Below are 22171 nucleotides of genomic sequence, written 5' to 3' on the forward strand. Positions count from 1 at the left end.
CCCAATGTGGGACTCGATGCCAGGACCCTGGAATCATGACCTGAGCCAAAGGCAGACACTTAACCAGCTGAGCCACCCACGCGTCCTGTGAATGCCTTTTTCTTTCTCTGACTCCTCCATGTTGGTGTTCCCAGGGTCCTAACCTTACCCATTTTCTTGTTTTGTTCTCTACTCTTCTTTGGTAGTCTTGTGTTAGTCACAGGGATCATTTGTAGTGTGGAACACAAGGAAGCACAAGCAGAAAAAGTATGATCTCCTAGAATCTGGTGTCTGGATGGAGCAAGGTTTTATTATGAAAACTAAGCATTATCAGGCAGCTACTCTCTGTTTTTATTGAGGCCTTGTGTTTTCTCATTTTTATTTCTTTCTGTATGTCTCCTACATTCATTGCTTCTGCCATTGCTTGTGTGGTGGCTGTCTCTCAAATGGTGATGTAACTTGTGGCTACAGAATTCTGTAGACACAAAACACAGAAGATCTGATCGGCTGGGATGTTCTTTTCTTCCATGGGTCCGGTGTCCATCTGTAGCTCAGTAATCTATGGCTAGGGAGATGGTTACATAAATCAGTTTGGCTCCTGAGGGCCACTGTTTAATGGGGGCTTCTGGTGAGGGCAGTTTTCAAAATACAAGATCTGGATATGGACATAATGATAGAGCCATTTCCTGTGTTCTTTCCTAAGCCAAAGACAGTGTACTAGACACTTTCATCTAGATGTCACCCAGACATATCCATATTCAACACACCACAAATTGCTAAATATTTTCATTCATGTACTTAGCTATCCAAATTAGGAATCTAGAACTATTTTCAGGCTGCCTATCATCTCCCTTGTCATCAGTTCCAATCAGTCACTTCTAGCTCAGAAAGATGCTTGTACCTGACTTTTCTCCTCAATCCCCATGACCTCTGCTCTAGTCCAGGGCCTTTTCAGCTTGCCTTGATCACTGTAATAGGTCCTAGTAGGGTTTTCTGTAGTAATACTGATACCACAAATAGTAGTAATAGTTTATTGAGTGCTTACCATAAAGCTGACATTCTGGACTAAGTCCTCAACATGGATTAGCTTCTTTATTGCTCAGTGAACTTATTCTGTGACTCTTTGAATTTTCCCATTTTATCAATGAGGGCAATGAACTTTAGAGAACTTAACTTCTTCAGGGTCACGCTACTAGAAAGAGGCAAAACTGAAATTTTAGAATTCAGACAACCTAAAGTATAGAACCTGTGCTCTTAATGTCTGCAGTAATGGCCTGGCTTCTGCCTGCCTTTCCAGGCTCATAGCATCGAATTCCCCTTTTATCTTAGGCACTTGGTGAACCATGTGCCATGCTAAGAGCCATGTGCATGCTATTTTACAGCTGTATCCTTGCTCATGCTGCTCCCTCTGTGTGGAGCCTTCTCCAATCTGTGTTCTGCCTATGTAACCCCAATTGAACTTGACCTCAATAAATACTTTCCTGAATCTTCCATATGGGATTGACTACCCTTTTCTTATGCCCTTACCATATTCCTTATGTACTTCTGTTATAGCACTTGTATACGTTCTGTATTTTTCTGTTGATTTTAGCTTGAAGGCAGATACTGTGTCAGGATAAAGTTAGTGTCAGGATAAAGAGAAGGGAAGAGAGACAGCAAGAGAAAATGGCTATTTCCCTCTAATTCCTTCAAGATGTACCATTTGCTTCCAGTTTGATGACACAGAACTCTGTCATGATGCAGAGTCCTTGACAACCTGGTTCCAAGCCCCCCGGCTTCATTTGCAGGCATTGTCTTCTATGTAGCCTGTGCTGGGCCCACATGAGATAAGTCACTGCTCCCTAAACACTGCGTGCTTTCACACCTTTTTGCGTATTCATCTCTTGCTCCCTAGAATGTACGTCCCAATCTCCTCTGCCTGGCTATCACCCACTTACCCTTCAAGGCCCACGTCCGATATCACCTTCCTGGGAATCTGACTTCTGGTCCTCAGACTAAATTAATCTCAACTCTGTCTCTCTTCCACACCACTTTGGAGTGATGCCTTGTATGTTCACGCGTTGCCTCCCCTATCAGCATGCTCGCCGAGGGCTCAGACTGTATTGTACTACTTCCTCTACCATATACTGCACCACAGATAGGAGAAATACCCAGGATTTGTTGCCGTGAGCAAATAATATTTCAATAGTGTTTTATAGCTTACAGAGCACATTCTTATCTGGCTTGATTCTTATGATAACTCTGAAGGCAGTAAAGGTATTTTACTCTCTCAGTTTTCCCAGCTAAGGAAAGTGAGAATTTGAAGGGGTAAAGTGACTTTCCCAAGATCATACGGCCAGTGAAGGAGGGAGCTAGGGACCACTCATGAGTATTATGATTAAAATTACTTGTTCTTTCTTCTAAAAATGCCCTGAACTTACTCTTTCGTGCCTCATCTCCAACAATTGGAAGATTTGAATTTATCCTGAGTTGGGCTGGTCTCCTTAACTTTGTAGTTGAACACAAATGCCCTGGCTCTCTGCTATTGCTGGTTGGATTTCTCCCTCAGTGCTGCCTGATGACAGGAGGCCAAGGGAGGGAGAAACGAGATGAACACAACAGAGCATTGTTAGAAATTGGAGGCCAGCCAGAGCTTTACTTCAGTCCCTGGCTATTTTTCCTCTCTTCTCAGACCCTCAGCCCTAGAGTTGTGCCGGCATTTTCTCATCTTGGGATATTTCAGAGAGAGGGATTCACGGCTAATCAGAATCATTGCTCCATGCTGGCAGTCTTTGAACTTTGGACTGAGAAATAGGGACTGAGATTTGTTTTTTTGTAATCCAGGCATCCCTTGCTGTGCTCCCCAAGTACACCCAGATTAATGTGGCCATTGGCAAGTAGATGGATATGAGATCAAAGCAACAAGCCTCTCAAGCTCTGGATTTAGTTGACCTGGGATCTCTTGGATCCTCAGCTGTCTCTGTGGGAAATAGTTTGTTGTGGCTTAGCAAATTAATTCCTCTTTATTAGTCAAGAACATTGTTGGTCCAATCTTAAAAGAGGTTTCTTTTAAGACCACTGACATCTGTAATATATAAATAACCTAATTTAGAACACAAGCCTACAAACTGAAGTGTTCTGGACATATGCTAGAACAGTCAGAAAGAGAAATCTAGAGGGGCACCTGGCTGGCTCAGTCAGTGGAACTTGTGACTCTCATTCTTAGGGTTGTGGGTTTGAGCCCCATGTTGGGTGTAGAAATTATTTTAAAATGTAAAAAAAAAAAAAGAGAGAGAAATCTAGAGTTTTATTACTTAAAAAATTTTTTTTTTAGTTTGGTTCTGTGTGGGGCTTGAACTCACAACCACAAGATCAAGCTTGGCATGCTCTACTACTAAGCCAGCCAGGCACCCCCAAAAATCTAGTTTTTAAATGAGGTTTTATTTAAATTATTTATATCATGTCCCTAGGTCCTGGTAGCTGATAAAGTTTATGCCCTCAGAGAGAACTCCCAGAAGGGATGAGAGAACTGAGCACTTGAGTCCCTAAGGAGGAGAAATGCTTTCTCTGATCAATTCTTGTTGACTTCAGAAGGTATAGGTAGAAAGGAGAGGCCAGTATTTAGTCTAGCAATCTAGAAGCTACTGGTCTTCCTGGAATTTCAGTTAAGAATTCCAGGTATACCAGCAAAAGTTTTCCAACTCCGAATTTTTACTCCAGACCTTCTCAGCTTTTCTGTGTGAGGCTCCCTAGTTGGACATGAATTGGTAGGTAGCTGTAGTGATCCTGGGCACCACTGTTCTGCCATAGCCGTGAGATAGCTCACCCTTAGCACTGCATGGACTTTCACACGCCTTTGCTTATTGGCCTCTGTGTGAAAGGTCAGAAGGAGACTGGCAGTGGATTTTCATTTAAGGATTGACAGAGTAGTGCTGTTTAGACCCAGAGGGGAGGAGCATTGCCTTTGTTGTGGTGGTGGTTCCCGTGCCTGGATCTGAGTTTTCAGGACCTGATTTCACTCTAGACACCTCTCAACCCCTACTGAAAGTTTTGGGCCTACCTTTGGACTGGATTTTCTATTCCCTGCACCTAAGCACCCTCACCTGCCTGTTATGGAAAGCTACCCTTTGTGGATTCTAGAATCATCCTCATCTTCAGAGACCCTTTGTGAGTCAGGTGTGGCAGGTGTCACTCACTCTTAGTTTCAACTTAAGGAATTCTCCAAACAGAGAGACAATAGAATTCTTAACGGCAAAGAGTACCTCTGCTCATCCCAATAAGTTTCCAGCTTCTACTGATTCCCTGCATTTGAGCATCATTTTTTCACAGGCAAAAAGTCTGGGACAACTGCACTCTGTTTTTTAGCATTAACATTTCCACTTTTTAAACAATTTTAAGCATTAGTATTTTTAGCATTAGCACTTAGGCTTTTCCTTGAGAATAAATTTAGCCATTGAATCAATATGGAATTCCCCTCTTACAGTTTAGAAATCTACAAATTCAGAAATCCATTTAAAGTTACTAGGCTCATTCTCACTTACTCTGTACCTTTTATAAATGTAGATGAGAATAAACAACATATTCTTCTCTTTAAAACTTTCTCCTCTAACCTGTTTATTGCTCTTCAATATAGTTTGGGTCAAGGACCTAGAGCTGCTTGTGTTTCTTTTTAAGTTTTAGAGGAAAGCTTTTCTTGACGAGGTTTGCTACAAGTGTCAAAGAATACCAAGTGGCAGTCCTTGTTTCTTTTTGGAGGAGAGGAGGTCCCCTTAATATGTCCTTTCTACCCTTCTGGCATCATGGAAGCCTTGTGAAGGGAAAGAACACTGAACTTGGAGTCAGGAGATGGTGACGGGACACTTCCCAGCTCCATGATCTCACACAGGCTACTTACCTTCTCCAGGCAATGCTTTCTCATCTTCCAACTGTCTCTTTGGGCTAGATTCTGATTCCAAGTACTTAAATTCCAAGTACTTAATTTATTCCTTTCGCTAAAACCACTCAGAAGCTGGGGGAAGCTGTTTGTTTTTCTATAACCTCACATTACTCTTTTATTTATTTATTTATTTATTTTCAGTAAGCTCTGCGTCCAACATGGGGCTTGAACTCACGACCTCAAGATGAAGAGTTGCATGCTCTACTGATTGAGCCAGCCAGGGGCCCATAACTTCCAAGTTAATCTTTAAAGAACTGGGAAAGCAGAGCTTTCCTTGGCTTATTAATGCACAAGAATTGAGGAGGACTGGCCTGGGTGGACTTGATCCCTCAAAATTTAGTCATTTGCTATTTTTTTTTCATGTATTTATCTATCTATCTATCTATCTATCTATTTATTTTTTAAAAGATTTTATTTATTTATTTGACAGATAGAGATCCCAAGTAGGCAGAGAGGCAGGCAGAGAGAGAGGAGGAAGCAGGCTCTCTGCTGAGCAGAGGTCCCAATGCGGGGCTCGATCCCAGGTTCTGAGCTGAAGGCAGAGGCTTTAGCCCACTGAGCCACCCAGGCACCCCTCATTTGTTAATTTTTGAAAAAATAGCTTTTTTGAGATTTAATTCACATATCCTACAACTCATCTATTTAAATAAAGACAGTTCAGTGACTTACAGTATATTCAGAGTTGTGCAGCCATCACCATAATCTATTCTAGAATATTTCATCACCCCAAAGGAAACCCTGTACCTTTCAGTCATCCTGCCAACCCCCACATACCTTCCCCCAGCCCCAACCACTAATCTACTTTCTGATTCTATAGATTTGCCCATTCTAGACATCCTTTATAAATGGAATCATACACTATGTGATCCTTTTCTTTGTAACTGGCTTCTTTTACTTAGTATAGAGTTTTCAGAGTTCATCCACATGATAGCATGTATCAGTATTTAATTGCCAAGTAATATTCCATTGTATGGATGTCCCACATTTTGTTTATCCATTTATCAATTTGATAGACATTTGGGTTATTTTCACCTTTTGGCTATTATGAATAAGAAACGCTACAAAGATTCATTCAGGTACACATTTTTTTCCTGAACGTATATTTTCTGCTCTCGTGGGTATACACCTGGGAGTGGAGTCACTGGGTTGTATGATCACTTGTGTTCAGCCTTTTGAGGAACTGTCAGACTGTTTTTCAAAGCAGCTGTACCATTTTACATCTCTACCAGCAATGTATGAAGGTTCCAGCTGCTCTACATCCTTGTCAACAGTTATAATCTGTCTTTTTGCTTATAGTCCTCCTGTTGGGTGGGGAGCTGTATCTTCTGTGGTTTTGATTTACATTTTTCACATGGCTAATGATATTGAGCATCTTTTCCTGGGTTTATTAGCCATTTACATATATTCTTTCGAGACATTCACTAATGTTGACAGTGATTTTCAGAGGGAGTGCAAACAGGCAAAGACCCGGGTAGTTGAAGTGGTTGACTCATCTTTTTCTTGACAGAATAGCATGGGTATTTGTTGGAGAGAAACATACATATTGATGATTCTTGAGCAGTCTTAGTTTTGCCTGGCTACCTCTAAAACATCTGATGCTTGGCTCACTGGATTTTTTCTTATCTTTCCTTTCCTTTCCCTTTTCTAGTCTTACTGAGACAGAAATGACATACATCACTGTATGAGTGTAATGTGTACAGTGCATTGGTTTGGGTTACATATATTATGAAATGATTAGCAATAAGTTTAGTTAGCATCTATTGTGTCATATGAATACGATAAAAAGGGAAAGCAGAAAAAGAAAAAGTATTTTTTTCCTTCTGATGACAACTATTAGGATTTCATATATATCATACAGCAGTGTTAACTATTAGATACCCCCCACCCCCGCTTTTTTTCTTTTCCTTAAGAGATTTGTGGAAAATTTTGGAGGCAGCTTAGTGTCTACAGTAGAGGTAAAGATTTTGGAATGGGGCAGACCTGGATTTTATTGGCCTGGCCATTTACTCACTGTGTGATCTTGGGATATGAATTGAGCCCTCCAAATCCCATCTCTGTATCTGAACATTTTCTGACACAGAAGCACTAGTAAGTGTCAGTTGGTACTTGATCCTGCTCCAGGCAGAGCTGCGTCCAGTATGCTTCAGAAATTAACCATTGTTCTCTGTTACTAAAAATTCTCCAGGGAAAAAATGCACCCCTCCCTTCCCCATTACCTGTCTTTTTAGTTTTTCATATTTATTTAGTCATTATAATGAGAGAAAGACTGAGAGACATAATAAATTAGTCTCAGCTAAGTTTCTTGTAAGGTGGTTGAATTTTGCTGTTCACAGGTGTAAAACATGATTGGAATTTTTAGAAGGAGATGTTGAGTCCTCATTGTGAAATTAACTTTATATTTCAAAGTACCTCTTTTTCTTTTCAGTACTCTATAGTATTTAGTGTCCTGTTGATAATATGATCTCACTTGGTCCTCATTCCCATTATAATTTATTTAAATAATTATTCAGTGCCCATTCCTGATTTGAATGCCCTATGCTCAGATCTTATCTATCAAAAAAAAAAAATAAGTCCCTCATTGTTGTCCCTTCTCTTTATAACTTAATACAAAGTATTTAATAAATTCTCTGCAATTCATTTATAATCTGATTTCTATTATACCACTCTCTAGAAAGTGAGTCTCACACAAAAAACACCAGTATTTGTTAAGACCTATCTTGGTCTTCTTCATGCTTGTCCTAGAGCATTTGATACTGGTGATCATCCATCCCCTCTCTCCTTGATTATCATTTCTTGTTTTGTTTTCCTACCTCTTTCCCTGCCCTTTTCCACCCCCTATGCTTTGTTGATTGCTTTTCCATCTCCTGCCTTCCAATTTTGGCTATTCCCACAGGCTTAGTCCTCAGCACTCTGCTCTTCTTTCTTGCCCCTAACCCAGAAAGGCCAACATTTCCCACGTCTTTAGCTAGCTAGCACCTCTATGCATATGACTTCTAAACTTAAGTTCTCAGCTGACCCAAATTGAATTCTGGTATTTTCAGCTGCTTCTAGAACATTACCATTTGTAGCTCCTTTGCTGCTTTTTAAAATTCAGCATATTTAAAATCGAACTTTTGGGGGGTACCTGGGTGGCTCAGTGAGTGAAAGCCTCTGCCTTCCGCAGGTTGTGGTCCTGGGATCAAGCCCCGCATCGGGCTCTCTGCTCAGTGGAGAGCCTGCTTCCTCCTCTCTCTCTCTCTCTCTCTGTCTGCCTGTCTGCCTACTTGTGACCTCTGTCAAATAAATAAATAAAATCTTTAAAAAAAAAAATCGAACTTCTCAGGGCACTGGTTGGCTCAGTCGGTGGAATGTACAGCTCTTGATTGGGGTTGTAGGTTTGAGCCCCATGTTGGGTGTGGAGATTGCTTAAGGATAAAATCTTAAAATTTTTTAAATTAAAAAAAAAAAAAACAATATTGAATTTTTCAAACCACTTTCTTCCCAACCCTCATGACCTGCTTGGTTCTGTTAGTGGTGCACTGTGGTTTTGAAACCTTAGACCCGTTTGTGGGAGAAGTCTTGAAATCTTGGAGCCAGCTTACATGGGCTCACAAGAGCTGAATACGAATTTTGTGAGCTGGTTGCTAAGCACAGCCATTATGAAAAATTAAATTATATAAACTTACAATTAAATAAATTATTTCTAAAATAAAGATAATAAATACTCAAAACACATCACCTCATAATTATTTTACTACTTGTTAATATTATCTACACTCCTGACATTAATTATGTTAATTATGTCTGACGGAAAAGTATATAATGGTGTGCTGTTGTACATTTCTTTCCAACATTGCAGTTAGTGATATTATATTAGTGGTTGGAAATTGGTCGTGGTGGGAGTATTTATTTATTTATTTATTGTGGTGGGAGTATTTAAACTACAGAAATCAACAAATGCTACAAGTCTGAGCTAGATGTGTTACTTTGTCTAAGACTTAAAGTGGTGGAGGAAATGTTAATATTGCTAGTTAAAATAAAAATATGTTATATCTATGTTCATATTGTGAATAGCACAAAAATTAAAGAAATATTCCCTCAGTTTTTGAAAGCTGTTACCCAATTCATCGTGAACCATTTTCTCCAACTGGGTAATCTACCTATCACCGTCTTAATCCTTTATTCACAAAGGACAAACGCTCATACCTTCCCTCACATTTCCACCTCATACCCTCATATTTCCACCTCTGTACCTTGTCTTCTGTGATTTTTACCATCTTCTTTCTGTCTGAACATTTTCTAATCCTTCAGCACAGAGTCTGCTTGAGAGTCTCTTCCTTTCCCTCTGCCCCTCCCCCAGGCGTGCTCACTCTCTCTCTCTCTCTGTCTCTCTAAAATAAATAAGTAAATAAATATAATGTTAATGCGCCTCCCCCCAATCCCCCAGTCTTTCCAGTTCTTTCTCTTCCAGGAAGCCTCACCAGCTAATTCCAGCCTTTATCTTCCCCCACCCAATGTAATCTCTACACTCACTGTGGGGCTGTAACCCACGACCCCAAGATCAAAGTCACATGCTCTACCCACTGAGCCAGTCAGGCACCCCATAGCCATGATCTTTTCTGACTCCCATTCTGTTTGGAATGCTAGAATATTATAACTGGAAATGGCGACTATACAGTTTTTCATTCAAATGTGAAATCCTAGTATCCTGGTCTATGCTTGAAAAAAGCCACTACTTCTGAAAGTAGCCCTTTTTATTGTTGTCTAAAGAACAACTTATGTTGAAAATGAATCTGCTTCCTTATATTTGCCACTTGCCACTGATTCTGCATTGTGTCACTCAGTGAAGTTGTCATTGGACTTGGAACAAACCAGAACACCTATTGCCACTTCCTGCAGTTATGTGACCTTAACTTCTCAAAGCCTCAGTTTCCTCAGTTCCTTCAGGGCACTGAATAAACTTCATGGGGAACTTGTTTGGATTAAATAAATAAAATGAGATTATGGCTGATTATAAAACATAGCAGTTAATGACAAAGACTAAATTCAGAGAAAGCCCAAACTGAGGCCTGTTTTTCCACTTGTGACCTTGGGCAAATTACTTAACCTCTGTGCCTTGTTGCTTCATGTGTAAAATAGGAGTATTACCTACCTTATCAATGGCAAAGAGAGGAGATCATGTGCACAGCATTCAGCGTGGTGTTTGACATTAACCACATATTTTCCCAAAGTTAGATCTGTTTTCCCATATTTTCATTTATAAAATTGGAAAAAATTTTTTTTCACAAGGAAAACCACCCTCAAAAGGTTTATTTATTTATTTTGAGAGAGAGTGAGTGTAAGTAGGAAGGGCAGAGGGAGGGGCAGAGAATCTCAAGAAGACTCTATGCTGAGCGTGGAGCAAGATGCTGGGCTCTCTCTCATAACCCCAAGATTGTGACCTGGGCTGAAAAAAGAAATATTTGATAAGAGAGAGGAGTTAACATATAGGTACACCCTGTGAAACACTGGGTACCTAACATTTTTGTTTCCTTTGCATTCTGGAAGGTTTTTCTTTTTTTTAAGTTTTTATTTATTTACGTAATCTCTGCATGCAGTGTGGGGTTTGAACTCACAACCCTGAGATCAAGAGTTGCATGCTGTTCCAACTGAGGCATCCAGGTGCCCCTGGAAGGCTTTTCTGATTCTGACTGGACTCATCTGTCTGTCATTGGCCATTGTATCACATTTTGGTCCAAAATAATTCCTGAGAGGTTTCAGGACGATTGACTCTCCCTCCACTTGCCCAGACTTTCTAGAACATTATTCACAGTTGGCTATAGTATGTAATGGATCTGGCTTCAGTTTTTAAAACACATATATTTCTGTTAAGTGTAACTATTTCATATGTATTGTAATCCAAACTGAAAATTTCTGAATTTTATTATTGTTTCCTGTTTCAAAGTCTTTAATCTGTGTTTACCTAGAACCAGAAATTCTTGGGTAACTAATAAAAGAATTCAAGATCAAATAAAAGTCAGTCTTTCATTCTCATCCACAGGTCCGCAAGCACATCAATGATCTTTATGAAGATCTGCGGGATGGCCACAACCTGATCTCTCTGCTGGAGGTCCTCTCGGGCATCAAACTGGTGAGTTTCTCCCTTCTTATGAATGCAGCCCTATTAATGACCTACTGGTCCATCTTGTTGAATGCCAAGACTGGCCACCACTGCCTGCTCTCGGTTATGTGGGAGGAAGAAGTAGAAGACATTACTGGTGGACTTAGTTTCTAATTCAGACTGTTTTAGAATGATATAATTTCATCTTAATGGGAAATGATGTATCATATTCTCATTTCTTGATGAAATCAGGTATCTGTTTTATTTCTTTCATATCTGCATTTTTTTTTCCTTTCTCGTTCTTTATCTGTTTGTAGATAGAGTATTTCAGGAACGTAGATTCACATTTAAAGATTTTTTAGTAAGGTGTATTTTTCATTCTAGAGTTTTATTTCTCATCTATATAGCCTCCCCTCTTTTTCCGTCTACTGTGAATTGTTTTATTCTCTGTATTCAGCTAAGGATATGGAGTTCACATTTAAAATCTCAGAGTTATTTTTAGAGTTATTTAGAGTTATTTTTTGGAATTCACCTCACTTTCTTCCTTCTTTGATTCACTGAGTCTCACAGGTTTGGAGAAGTACTAAAGTTGGTATGTGACCACAGCCCTGGATGCAGTACGTTTGAGTTCCTTGGATAGTTAAACATGCCTGCCTCCTCCCAAACATGTAAAACACTTCTTTAGTGGGAAACACCTACATATCTGAAGGCAGATCTTGCCTGGGCTTCTTTGCTTGTCAGATGATAGTTCTTATACTTGCTTTGTTTGAGGGATCAAAATAACCCCACCTGTGTGCTCTTTGTTTTGTATATTTGAGCCTAATGGAAGCAGGGGAATCCTATGCAGTTTGTGTTCTGCCTCTAGTGTCATAGACAACGTAGTTTTCATTTAAAAGAGTCCAGGGCTGAATACTGGAAACATCTCTGGGGAGTGAAAGAACTGAAATCCAGCCCACTCACTGCCTTTGGTGAATTCTTAGTCATTGTTTGCTGTGTTTCTAGAAGGAAATTTGGCACATTAAATTTCACTCCTTAAGTAATATTCAGTTTCTTCAAGGATTGGGTCTTGGCTTCCCATGGCCCCTTTATTTTGGGTTCTCATCTTTTTTGTCTTAGAATAGAATTACTTTTATAATTTTTAATGGACAAAATTGACAGACATTTTTATTAGCACAGCTGCTACAAGTGAATTCCAGTTCTTATCTGGCCTTCATTTATAAATCTCATAAGTAATCAAAATGTCACTTTCACATTCCTGGACTTCATTCTTTAGCACTCACAAAGTTACATTTTGGGCATTTTAGCTGGGATATCTGATTAACTCATAGTGATTTTTATATTGAAAATGATTCTTTTTGGGACACTGCTTACAAAAACAGGCTGAAAACACTCCAATCTAATTTCTTTGCCCAACCTTTGGAAACCTGCAGGTTCTTTATGGAGTATTCATAGGGTATCATCTTTTCACTGAGAGCCATCCAGATATCTCTTCCACATTTTTTCTCACAGTCTCTTTCTCCTTTAGTTAATTCACAAAAAGAGAGGGTGGGTGGCCAGGGAGAATTGAAGATTTGTTTTCTTTTTTTTTCCTTTTAAAGATTTTATTTTATTTATTTGAGAGGGGGTCAGAGACAGAGAGAGAGGGAGAGAAAAGAGGGGCAGTGGAAGAGGGAGAGAGAGGGACAAGCAGACTCCACGCTGAGTGCAGAGCCTGACACGGGGCTTGATCCCAGGACCCTGAGATCATGACCTGAGCCAAAGTCAAGAGTCAGATGCTTAACCGACTGAGCCACGCAGGCTCCCTGAAGATGTTTTTCAACATTAGGTGTTCCATATAACTTTGTGATCTGGTCTTGATTCAGTTTTGCATGTTTGGGGAGGTGGGAGGATATTTTCAGTTTTTAAAAAAAATGTTGCATTCATTTCCTTTTCGTTTTTGTGTTATGAATTTCCTGTTACTCTGTCCTGTCTTTGCCTTGGTGGTGGCCAAAGGAGCCAGCAGGGCTGAAGACCCTCCGTCTCGTGAGCATGCCCTCCTGGCGCCATACAAACAGCGAGGAGCAGGAGGAGGAAGATGATGATGATGTAGTAGGTCCTGCTGGGGATGCCAGGATCCCAGCTGGCACTGCAGGGCCATCAGAGAGTCTGAGGTTCTCAAGGTCTCCAAGTAACTTAGTTACCAGCCACCTTCTCCCCTCTCTGCACCTGGGAATTTGGGTCCCAAAGAAAGTAGTTAAAACTAATTATGCCTCTTGCCACTGTTAGATGATCCTGGAGTGGGGATTGTTTTGCTTATCTGAGAGTTGTTGGCACGAAAAAGAATCATGGTGTTTGGAGGTGTCAAGTGCCTTTGTGACCTGGAGACCCGTAGCCTTCTGGTGGCCTTGCTGTGTTGTCTGAGTCTGGATTGCAGAGCTGTGGAAAGTTTAGCTGAAGGCATGAGAGTTAATTGCTCTTGGCTCCACACTTCAGACTAACTCTTACTCTCTCTCCACCTCTAGCCTTCAGGTTCTCACCAGACACCATGTCATCTGTTTTCAAAACAGCCTGTTGTTTGCAAACCACTCACTGCATGGAGATACTCTGCCTTGGTCAATAATATCTCTAGTTGCTGTAGAGGACAGTGATTTTAACTTGCATGCTCTTAGGGTATTTATTTTTGGTGGGGAGTCCGAGGAGTAAAGATAAGAATGTGTAAGAAGGGCATTTCCTGTTTGCAGGCCCTAAATTATAGCCCATACTCTTTCTCCAGAAACACAGATTAGGCAATATCCCTATTTCCAGTCCTCTTAAGGTCATTTCCCCACCTCCTCAATCTCCCTGCCCATTGCCTTAGACTTTTCAGTTTCACAGGCTCTGTCATCTTCAAAGCCATGTTCACAGGTAGTTTAGCTGAAATGACTGAAAAAGGTTCTTGCTAGAAAGATTTTTCCTAAATCTTTGATATAAGAAGTTATCTTGCTGCCCAGAGAGGACTCAACCTCATTGCAGATTATCCCTGTGTGGGAGCGCTATTTGGGGGCTCTCAGAGAGGTGCTTCTACCCTTATCTTTACACATGTTGGCTTACGTTTTGTGCGGTTCAACCGGGGGCAATGTTCCTTGGTGCAAGCACCTGCCGCAGAGCTACCTTATTATTCATCAGCCTTTAATTAGTACCACTTTGACATTTACAAATGAATTGGGTATATATATTATATATATAATATATATATATATATATATAATATATATATATATATATATCTATATATCTAGTGAGAGTGTTGTCTCAGGCCCAGTTTTAGTAAAATAAAAGCAACATTGGAAAATGAGCAGAAGAAAAGGTGCCAGAGGTAGGTAGCCACCCCTGCATGTTCTCACTGGGCAAATGGATTTCAAGCACTTTGGAATGGATAATAGCTGAGCTGTGGACAGGGCACCAGAGGCACCAGAGGATGGAGGTGAGCTTCTTTCCTGTGGCTCGTCTGACATCCTGGACTGAGTGACTAGCAGGAAATACTTTCTTTGGAGTATCATGTTGAACAGCCATACCTCACCAAGGTTTTCGTTGCTCATGGTATTTCATAGTGGGTAGAAGGTGGCTTTCTTAAACGGACACCCCTCTGCCTGGAAAATAGGTTTCTTCCTGATTTTTATCTCATTTTTACATTTTTTCTCTGGTTTATTGAGCATATATAACTCTTCATTCCCTGGTTTAAAATTGGCTACTTCTAGCTTCTTTTGCCAGGTTTTTAATAAGGTTGGCTCTATTAATGTGCAATATGCAATTAAGACTTCCCACCTTCCCTTAAAATAGCATTTAGCTGTGATTTGAGGAGCCGTAGAGCCAGGATTTATTCCCATTACCTGTACACCTAGAATCAGGTTTTGCCCCACTGTGGCTGCAGAAGGACCTGTAGAGAAGCCATGGCACTGGTTCAGCATTAGGACTCAATGCACACTGTGCGCTCATAGGACGGCAGTGGTAAACAAGTATTTTGGAGGCCTCGGGGAGCATGGCAAAACACACAAAGATCCCGCCATTAAGGGGTGCTTTTTGTAATGCTCCCATGGCTGGCTTCCACCATGAGGAATTCCTTGTGATCTTCTGGAATGAGAAAGAAGTGGGGTCTGCATGGGTAAATTGGTGTAGCTAAAATTAACACGTGTTTCTGTTTGTTTGCAGCCCCGGGAGAAGGGCAGGATGCGTTTTCACAGGCTGCAGAATGTGCAGATTGCCCTGGACTTCCTAAAGCAGCGACAGGTAACATGAGTCCATGCTTTCCCTATTCTGCCTGGGAATGCTGGCGTTGAGTCCCCACTTACGGGAGTTCTCAGCACTCCTAATGAACCCTCGGTAATTGCTACATCTGACTGGCCCAGTCTGAGTCTTGCTTGCTAGTGAGCAATTGTGTTATGATTGGTCGTCCTTGCATAGAGCCCGTAGCCTTCCTGAGTGGGACAGTGTTAACAGAGAAAAGCAAGATCTGAAGATTGAACCTTATGGACTCACCTTAGGTGGAGGTCAAAAGAAAGATGGAAAATTAAGGTCAGCAAAGAAGATAGAAAGGGGTACAACACCCAGGAAGAGGAAAAACAAGAAGGTTACACTATCCTGAAAAGTAGAGGAGGGGCTGGTCAGGTTTAGCCGTTGTATTGGTGCCACATGAGGTCTGAAGGAAAGGTCTGAGCCACCAAGCATTGGTGACTTAAGAGTATGGTCTGAATAGAGCAGGAAAGCACTTGGAGTTTAGTGGGCTTCGTTATAGAAGGGGAAAAAGAGAAGTTTTCAACATGTTTTTGGATGTAGGAGGAGAAGCCAGTGAAGAAAGGCAACAGAAATGAGGCTGAGGAGGAGTACTGAGTGATAAAATGTTACCTCTGGGAGATGTCTTAGAGAGGTACAGGCCCAGTTTCTGCATCTTCTAGATAAGGACACTGAGATCTGGACAGGTGAAGTGACCTGCCCCCAAGCATACAAGCTGGAGCGAGCTGGGACTTTTACCTAAGTCTCTTGTCATTGAGGTTCAGTAATCCTGCCACCACCCATGCTGTTTCTCCCCTTTCTTCCCACTTCCTGATGGATGGAACCAAGTCCAGGAATTGGGGATGAGATGTGAGCACAGGTGGTATGGTTATCTTTGAAAAAGAAAAGGAAAATGCTCCTTTCTCTGAGATACAGGGAGAAGGAAGGAGGGAGGGAGGGATGGTGATGCAGGGGTGGTGTGTGGCGGGAAGGAAGATGGACGCGGGGTCTGAGAGTCTGTCTGCTTAGAGCCAGCCATGTGGAAGAGATGGGTCTAGCCACAGGCAATAGCTTGGCCCAAGCTGACATAGAATGGTATGCATATTTTTAGAATTAGTTCATTTTTGTTACTTTTATCAGTAGTTCTTATTAACTTGGGAAATTCTTCTCTGTGTTCCCAAAGCAGTTTAGTCCCAATATAACATCTACTACTTCATTATTTCTCTGTTTGCTGTCTTGTTATATAGGCCCTGTGAGGACCAGGAACATGATCTTAATATTTTTAAATTCATCACCTGCCATAGTGAATGGTCTGTAATTGACACTTAATAATTATTTGTTGAAATAAATTAACAAATGAAAAGTAGTGGGAGAATTAGAGGCAGTGTTTAAGGGAGTAGAGAAAACAAGATTGGGAATATCTGTGTGTAGAGCTGGAGGGAATCTGGAGGTTCTTAATAGCCAAGGTCAATTGAGAAGAATTGATTAGCTACACATCTAAATAAGGACCAAGGGTAGATTTAGTTACTGTGATCAAATGAAAATGTATACAGATAAGAACAGTAGACTCAGAGAAGGGCAGGGGGAACTCTAGAACAGCTCTTGGTAATGGGGAGGTCCAAGTTGTAATCGTGTGGATATCCAAAGTAGAGTAAAAGCAGAAGTCCTCAAAATGGAGAAGGCACATGAATTTTGCAGATGAGGTGATATTTGAGTCATTGAAATGAGTACTAATATCGCCAGTTTTAGGTGCTGGGTGTTAACGTCATCAAGGGTTAGGAGAGATTGGAAGGTAGACTTCAGAATGGAAGAGGCAAGCTGGCGGAAGTGTGACCAAAGAATATGGCCTTGGCTGATACCGCAGCCTGCCAACTGTGGGTCAGTGATTGGTGATTAGAAAACTATTCTCAATCTATAAGAGCTACTTTTCTTTCTGGAAATACAGGCGTCTTTGTTCAGGCTGCTATAATAAAAATACTATGGACTAGGTGGTTTATAAGCAGCAGCAATGTATTTCTCACAGTTCTGGAAACTGGGAAGTCCACGAGCAAGCCATGGCTAGCAGATTCGGTGTCTGGTGAGGTTCTGTTCTGGTTCATAGTCTGCAGTCTTCTGACTGGGTCCTCATCTGGTGGAAGGGCAAGGGAGCTCTCTGGGGTCTCTTTTACAAGGGCACCATTCCCATTCGTGAGGGCTTCCCCCTCATGACTTAATCACCTCCTCACCTCTAAATGCCATCACACTGGGTGTTAGGATTTAACGTATGAATTAGAGGAACACTGCCATTTAGCCTGTACTACCAGGCCACCATTAGTGTGGGGGAGAAGTGAAGTTTGTTCAAGGTCTCTAGAATTCTTTAGAGACACATAGATTTCATTTCAATTGGAGAGATAGGACGGTTCAAGGACAGTTTGTCACAATTGAACAGGAACTCCATGAGGGTGTGACAGAAGAGGCTAGCTGAGCTGGTTTTCGTGGTATCCTCTCAGTTTCAGCACCAAAAGTCCCATAGCCCAGGACTGTAGGCCACCCAGCGGGGGATAGGGCCCCTGTGTCTATGCACATTGTGTTGTTGGAATGAGATTTTACAAGTAAAAGCAGATGCTAGTGGAGGCATGGGCATGTGTGGATATCTTCAACAGAGGAGGGAAAATAGAGGTAGGAGCAGGCCAAAGACCATAAGGAAGAAGATTTTTCAACCCCCTCCCCCAGGGAAAAAACAAAGAAAAAAAGTCAGGGCTGTGATGACTTAATAAAAAAGCCACTCAGGATACCATGTGCTTATTACAAGGTTGCCTTGCTGGTGGGAATGCAAATTGGTGCAGTCCTGTTGGAAAATAGTTTGGCATTTCTTATAAAGCTAAACATACACCAACATATACCAACAGTCCCATGCCTGCCAATTTACCCGCATATGCTCATGAATCTAGGAGCTTTATTAATTATTGTCCCAAACCGAAAACAACCGGAATGTTCTTCAGTGGATGAATGGGTAAACACAGCATAGTCTGTTGATACAACTGAATACTACTCAGCAATAAAAAGGAGCAAACTACTGATATATGTAACAGTGAGGATGGAGATCTCAAGGATATTATGCTCAGTGGGGGGAAAAAAGCCAGTATCGGAAACTTACATACTATATGATTCTATTCATACAACATTCCAGAACAGGTAAAACTGGGAACGGATCACTGGTTGGCAGGAATTAAGGGTGGGTGCAGGGCATGACTACAGAGGGGTAGTCACCTTTTTGGGATAACGGAACTGTTCTATTATCCTGATCGTGTGGTAATTACCCACATCTATACAGATGTTGAAACTCAGAACTGTGTGTGCAGGTGCGTGTACACACACACACAATCATTTTAAGTATATATAATGCTGAAAATCTATAAAAATGAACTCACAACAAAAATTCCCAGAGCTCTGAGATCAGCTTCTGTTTCTTTTCCAGGTGAAACTAGTGAATATTCGCAACGATGACATCACGGATGGCAACCCCAAGCTGACCCTGGGCCTGATCTGGACCATTATTTTACACTTCCAGGTAGGGCCTTTGAAGTTTGGGGTCACTGTTGCGTGGCTTGGACATTGCCTAGAAAGAGCTGGAAGCTGTACAGCCTTCCATGAACCGAGCGCCTAGCCTTCCTTCTCTGTGCCAGGAACAAGGATGAGAGCAGGAGTGGCCTGGGGACAGAGCTGTTGTGGCCTAAACCCAGAACTTCCTGCTCATTTGCATGGGAGTTTTCACTTGTCTGAGTGTTGACAGTCAGGTTGTTAGAAGTCTCTGCTGAGTCAAAACTGGCTCTTGGGGACTCAGAGTGGGAGGGTTTGATGCTTTAGAAGGGTAGAGTGAAGGCTTATAATCCTGCTTTGATGTAGACTTTTCCTCATCTCTAATGATCTTAAAACAAGCCTGGTTAATTATAGCACGGCCTTTGTCAGTTTGGGCTTCTCATACAGGCACACCTTTGAGATACTGCCGGTTTGCTTCCAGACCACCACACCAAAACAAGTCAGATGAATTTTCTGGTTCCCCAGTGTGTATAAAAGTTATGTTTACACGATACTATAGTCTCTAAGTGTGCAATAGCATTATATCTTAAAAAAAAAGCACAAACCTTAATTTAAAAAGTACTTTATTGCTAAAAAATGCTATTACCTGAATTTTCAGTGAGTCATAATCACTGATCACATATCACCATAATGGATGTAATGAAAATTTTGAACTGTTGGAAAAATTACCAAAATGGGACCCAGACACAAGGTGAGCAACTACTGTTGAAAAAATGGCACGGAGAGACTTGCCTGACACATGGTTGCCATAGACTTTCAATTTGTAAAACAACGCAGTATCTTTAGAGTGCCATAAAGTGAAGCACAGTGGGGTGAGGTGAGCCTCTGATTAGGTGGCTTAAGCAGCAAATACTTTTTTTCTCATGGCTGTGGAGGCTGCAAGTCTGAGATCAGGGTGCAGCCTGGGCAGGTTGTTGGTGGGTGCCCTATTCCCAGTTAGCTCCTCACGTGACTTTCCCGTGGCACATCTCACATCTCCGCATCCTTTTATATTCATCCTGTTATGGGGGCTCTTCTCTCATAATGTCATCTGAACCTAATCACCTCCCAAGGGCCCCCGCCTCCAAATATACATTGTGGGCTGGGATTTCAACTCGAATTTTGAGGAGACACAAACATTCAGTTCATATAGCAGGCACCTTAGCAGCCAGGTTTGTATATGTGCTTTTTTTTTTTTTTTTAAAGATTTTATTTATTTATTTGACAGACAGATATTACAAGTAAGCAGAGAGGCAGGCAGAGAGAGAGGAGGAAGCAGGCTCCCTGCTGAGCAGAGAGCCCGATGTGGGGCTCGATCCCAGGACGCTGGGATCATGACCTGAGCCAAAGGCAGAGGCTTTAACCCACTGAGCCACCCAGGCGCCCCTGTATATGTGCTTTTAACAAGCACAAGTGTCGCTTTCATCAGACTCAAGAGCAGTGGCCTCTTGGTTGTGTTCACATGGTCACACGGCCTTCTTGTTGCTGCTCTCTTTCTAAGAGGGCAAATCCTTTTCAAGTCTGGATTGCTCTTGGAAAAGTACAGTCTTTTTTTTTTTTAAGATTTTATTTATTTATTTGGCAGAGAGAGAGAAAGAGAATAAGCAGAGAGGCAGGCAGAGAGAGAGGGGGAAGCAGGCTCCCCACTGAGCAGAGAGCCCAACTCAGGGCTCCATCCAGGATCCTTGGGTCCTGAGACCAGGACCCAAGCTGAAGGCAGCGGCCCAACCCACTGAGCCACCCAGGCGCCCCAGTCTTATTTTTATAAAAAGACTGTTTTGAATCATTTTAGCCCAGCCAGACAAAGCTGTTTCTCAGACAGCTCCCCCATACACAGTTGCTGTTTATGAAGATGATAGATTTGAAAGAGCACTTCTTGAGCAGGTAAGAAAAGAAGGCTAATATAAATAACTCAAGGCTCTGACTCCAGGGGCTACAGAGTGGCTGTGATGTCCTAGTTGGAGCACTGGAGCCACCTGCTGGTTACAAGCAGAACAACAGGTGTCTCTGAATTCCCAATTACCTGAGAAAATTCCGAGTTTGGCGCTTATTTCTTGGGGCTCTGGTTTGGAGGCAGTGCTGGTAATCTGCAAAGTATGGAAGTAATATGTGTTTTTGTGGAACCACAGGGTGTCTTCAGGCATACTTTTGGTGTGGGATAACTAGGAACATGAACTTGGCAAGGGTGCCTTAGGGTGGGAACAAGAACTGTTGAGCTTTCATGGAGGACTAGAGTTGTCCCCTGGAAAGCCTTAGGAGCACGGGAGGGTTTTTTTTTGTTTGTTTGTTTGTTTGTTTTGTTTTGTTTTTTTGTTAGTTTTTAAAGAAACTATTTTGGTCATTTGTATTTTTGCCACAGACCTGTCCTCACTCTGATTGCCCATTGTTAGTCTCATAGGTGTGAGGTGAGAAGACTCTATTCACTATGTCTCTGTTTTCCCTGACTGCAACTCAGTCTCTTTTTAAAAGGGAGACTCATGGGCCAAGGAATAAAAACTGAATTGGTTAATCAACACCTTGCTTGGGACAGAGGACTTGGGGGTAATGAACTGTTCCCTTCCTGAACATCTCCATCAGGAAAATGCTTACCCTCTCTTTCTTTAAAAATTTCTTATAAAAACTTTCAAGTATTTATAAAAGTAGAGAAAATAGTGTGAAGAACTACTATGTACCCATCACCTGACTTAACAATTCCTGACTCATGGCCACTATGATCTCACCTGTATCCTTTGACCCCATTAGGTTATCTTGAAAGAAATCACAAATTTCATCTGTATGTATGTATGTGTGTATATTTGAAAGATAAAGATTCATTTTTTAAAAATTTTATTTATTTATTTGACAGCAAGAGAGGGAATGCAAGCAGGCAGAGGGAGAGGGAGAACCAGGCTTCCCTGGTTCCCACTGGTCAAGGAGCCCCATGTGGGGCTCCATCCCAGGACTCGAAGACCATGACCTGAGTCAAAGGCAGACGCTTAAGGACTCAGCCATCCAGGCACCCCAAGATAAAGATTCTTAATTTAAGCAAACTATTATAACACTCTAAGACTCAATAATTTCTTAAAATCATCAATATTTGATTAGTGTGCCAGTTTCCCCAGTTACCTTATTAAAAAAACAGTTGGTTTCTTTGAATCAGAATCCCAGCAAAGTCCATGTATTGCATTAAATTCCCCCCCCCTCCGCAACCTTGCAATTCATTGAGGAAATCAGGTCTTTTGTCCTTTAAGGTTTATAAAGATGCTGATAGGATCTCTGGGATATCTTTTAAAACGTAACCTCCATTCCTCTGTGGTATTGCTTATAAACTGGTGGTTTAGCTCTAGAGGCTCAGTCCCATTCAGGTTCCTTTTTGTGTGGTGTGGAGGGCGAGGATGGTGGTGTTGAGTTGTATGCTTATTGCTACGTATCAG

At 41.5% G+C, this 22171-nt stretch overlaps 1 protein-coding gene across 22 annotated transcripts in view; it reads left to right on the forward strand.

The window, feature by feature from the left end:
* Nucleotides 1–22171, forward strand: part of MACF1 (microtubule actin crosslinking factor 1) — a 340165-nt gene that overhangs the window by 129344 nt on the left and 188650 nt on the right. For 21 of the 22 annotated variants that reach the window (XM_044237864.1, XM_044237868.1, XM_044237866.1 and 18 more), the window contains exons 3-5: nt 10914–11003; nt 15141–15218; nt 18658–18750. In XM_044237864.1, coding sequence (XP_044093799.1) covers nt 10914–11003; nt 15141–15218; nt 18658–18750 — 261 coding nt within the window. Of the gene's footprint in view, nt 1–10913; nt 11004–12977; nt 13062–15140; nt 15219–18657; nt 18751–22171 lie in introns of those variants that run through there. The other variant, XM_044237874.1, reaches the window with a different exon arrangement.

Source organism: Neovison vison, chromosome 2 (assembly GCF_020171115.1).
Source record: "Neovison vison isolate M4711 chromosome 2, ASM_NN_V1, whole genome shotgun sequence".
NCBI lineage: Eukaryota > Metazoa > Chordata > Mammalia > Carnivora > Mustelidae > Neogale > Neogale vison.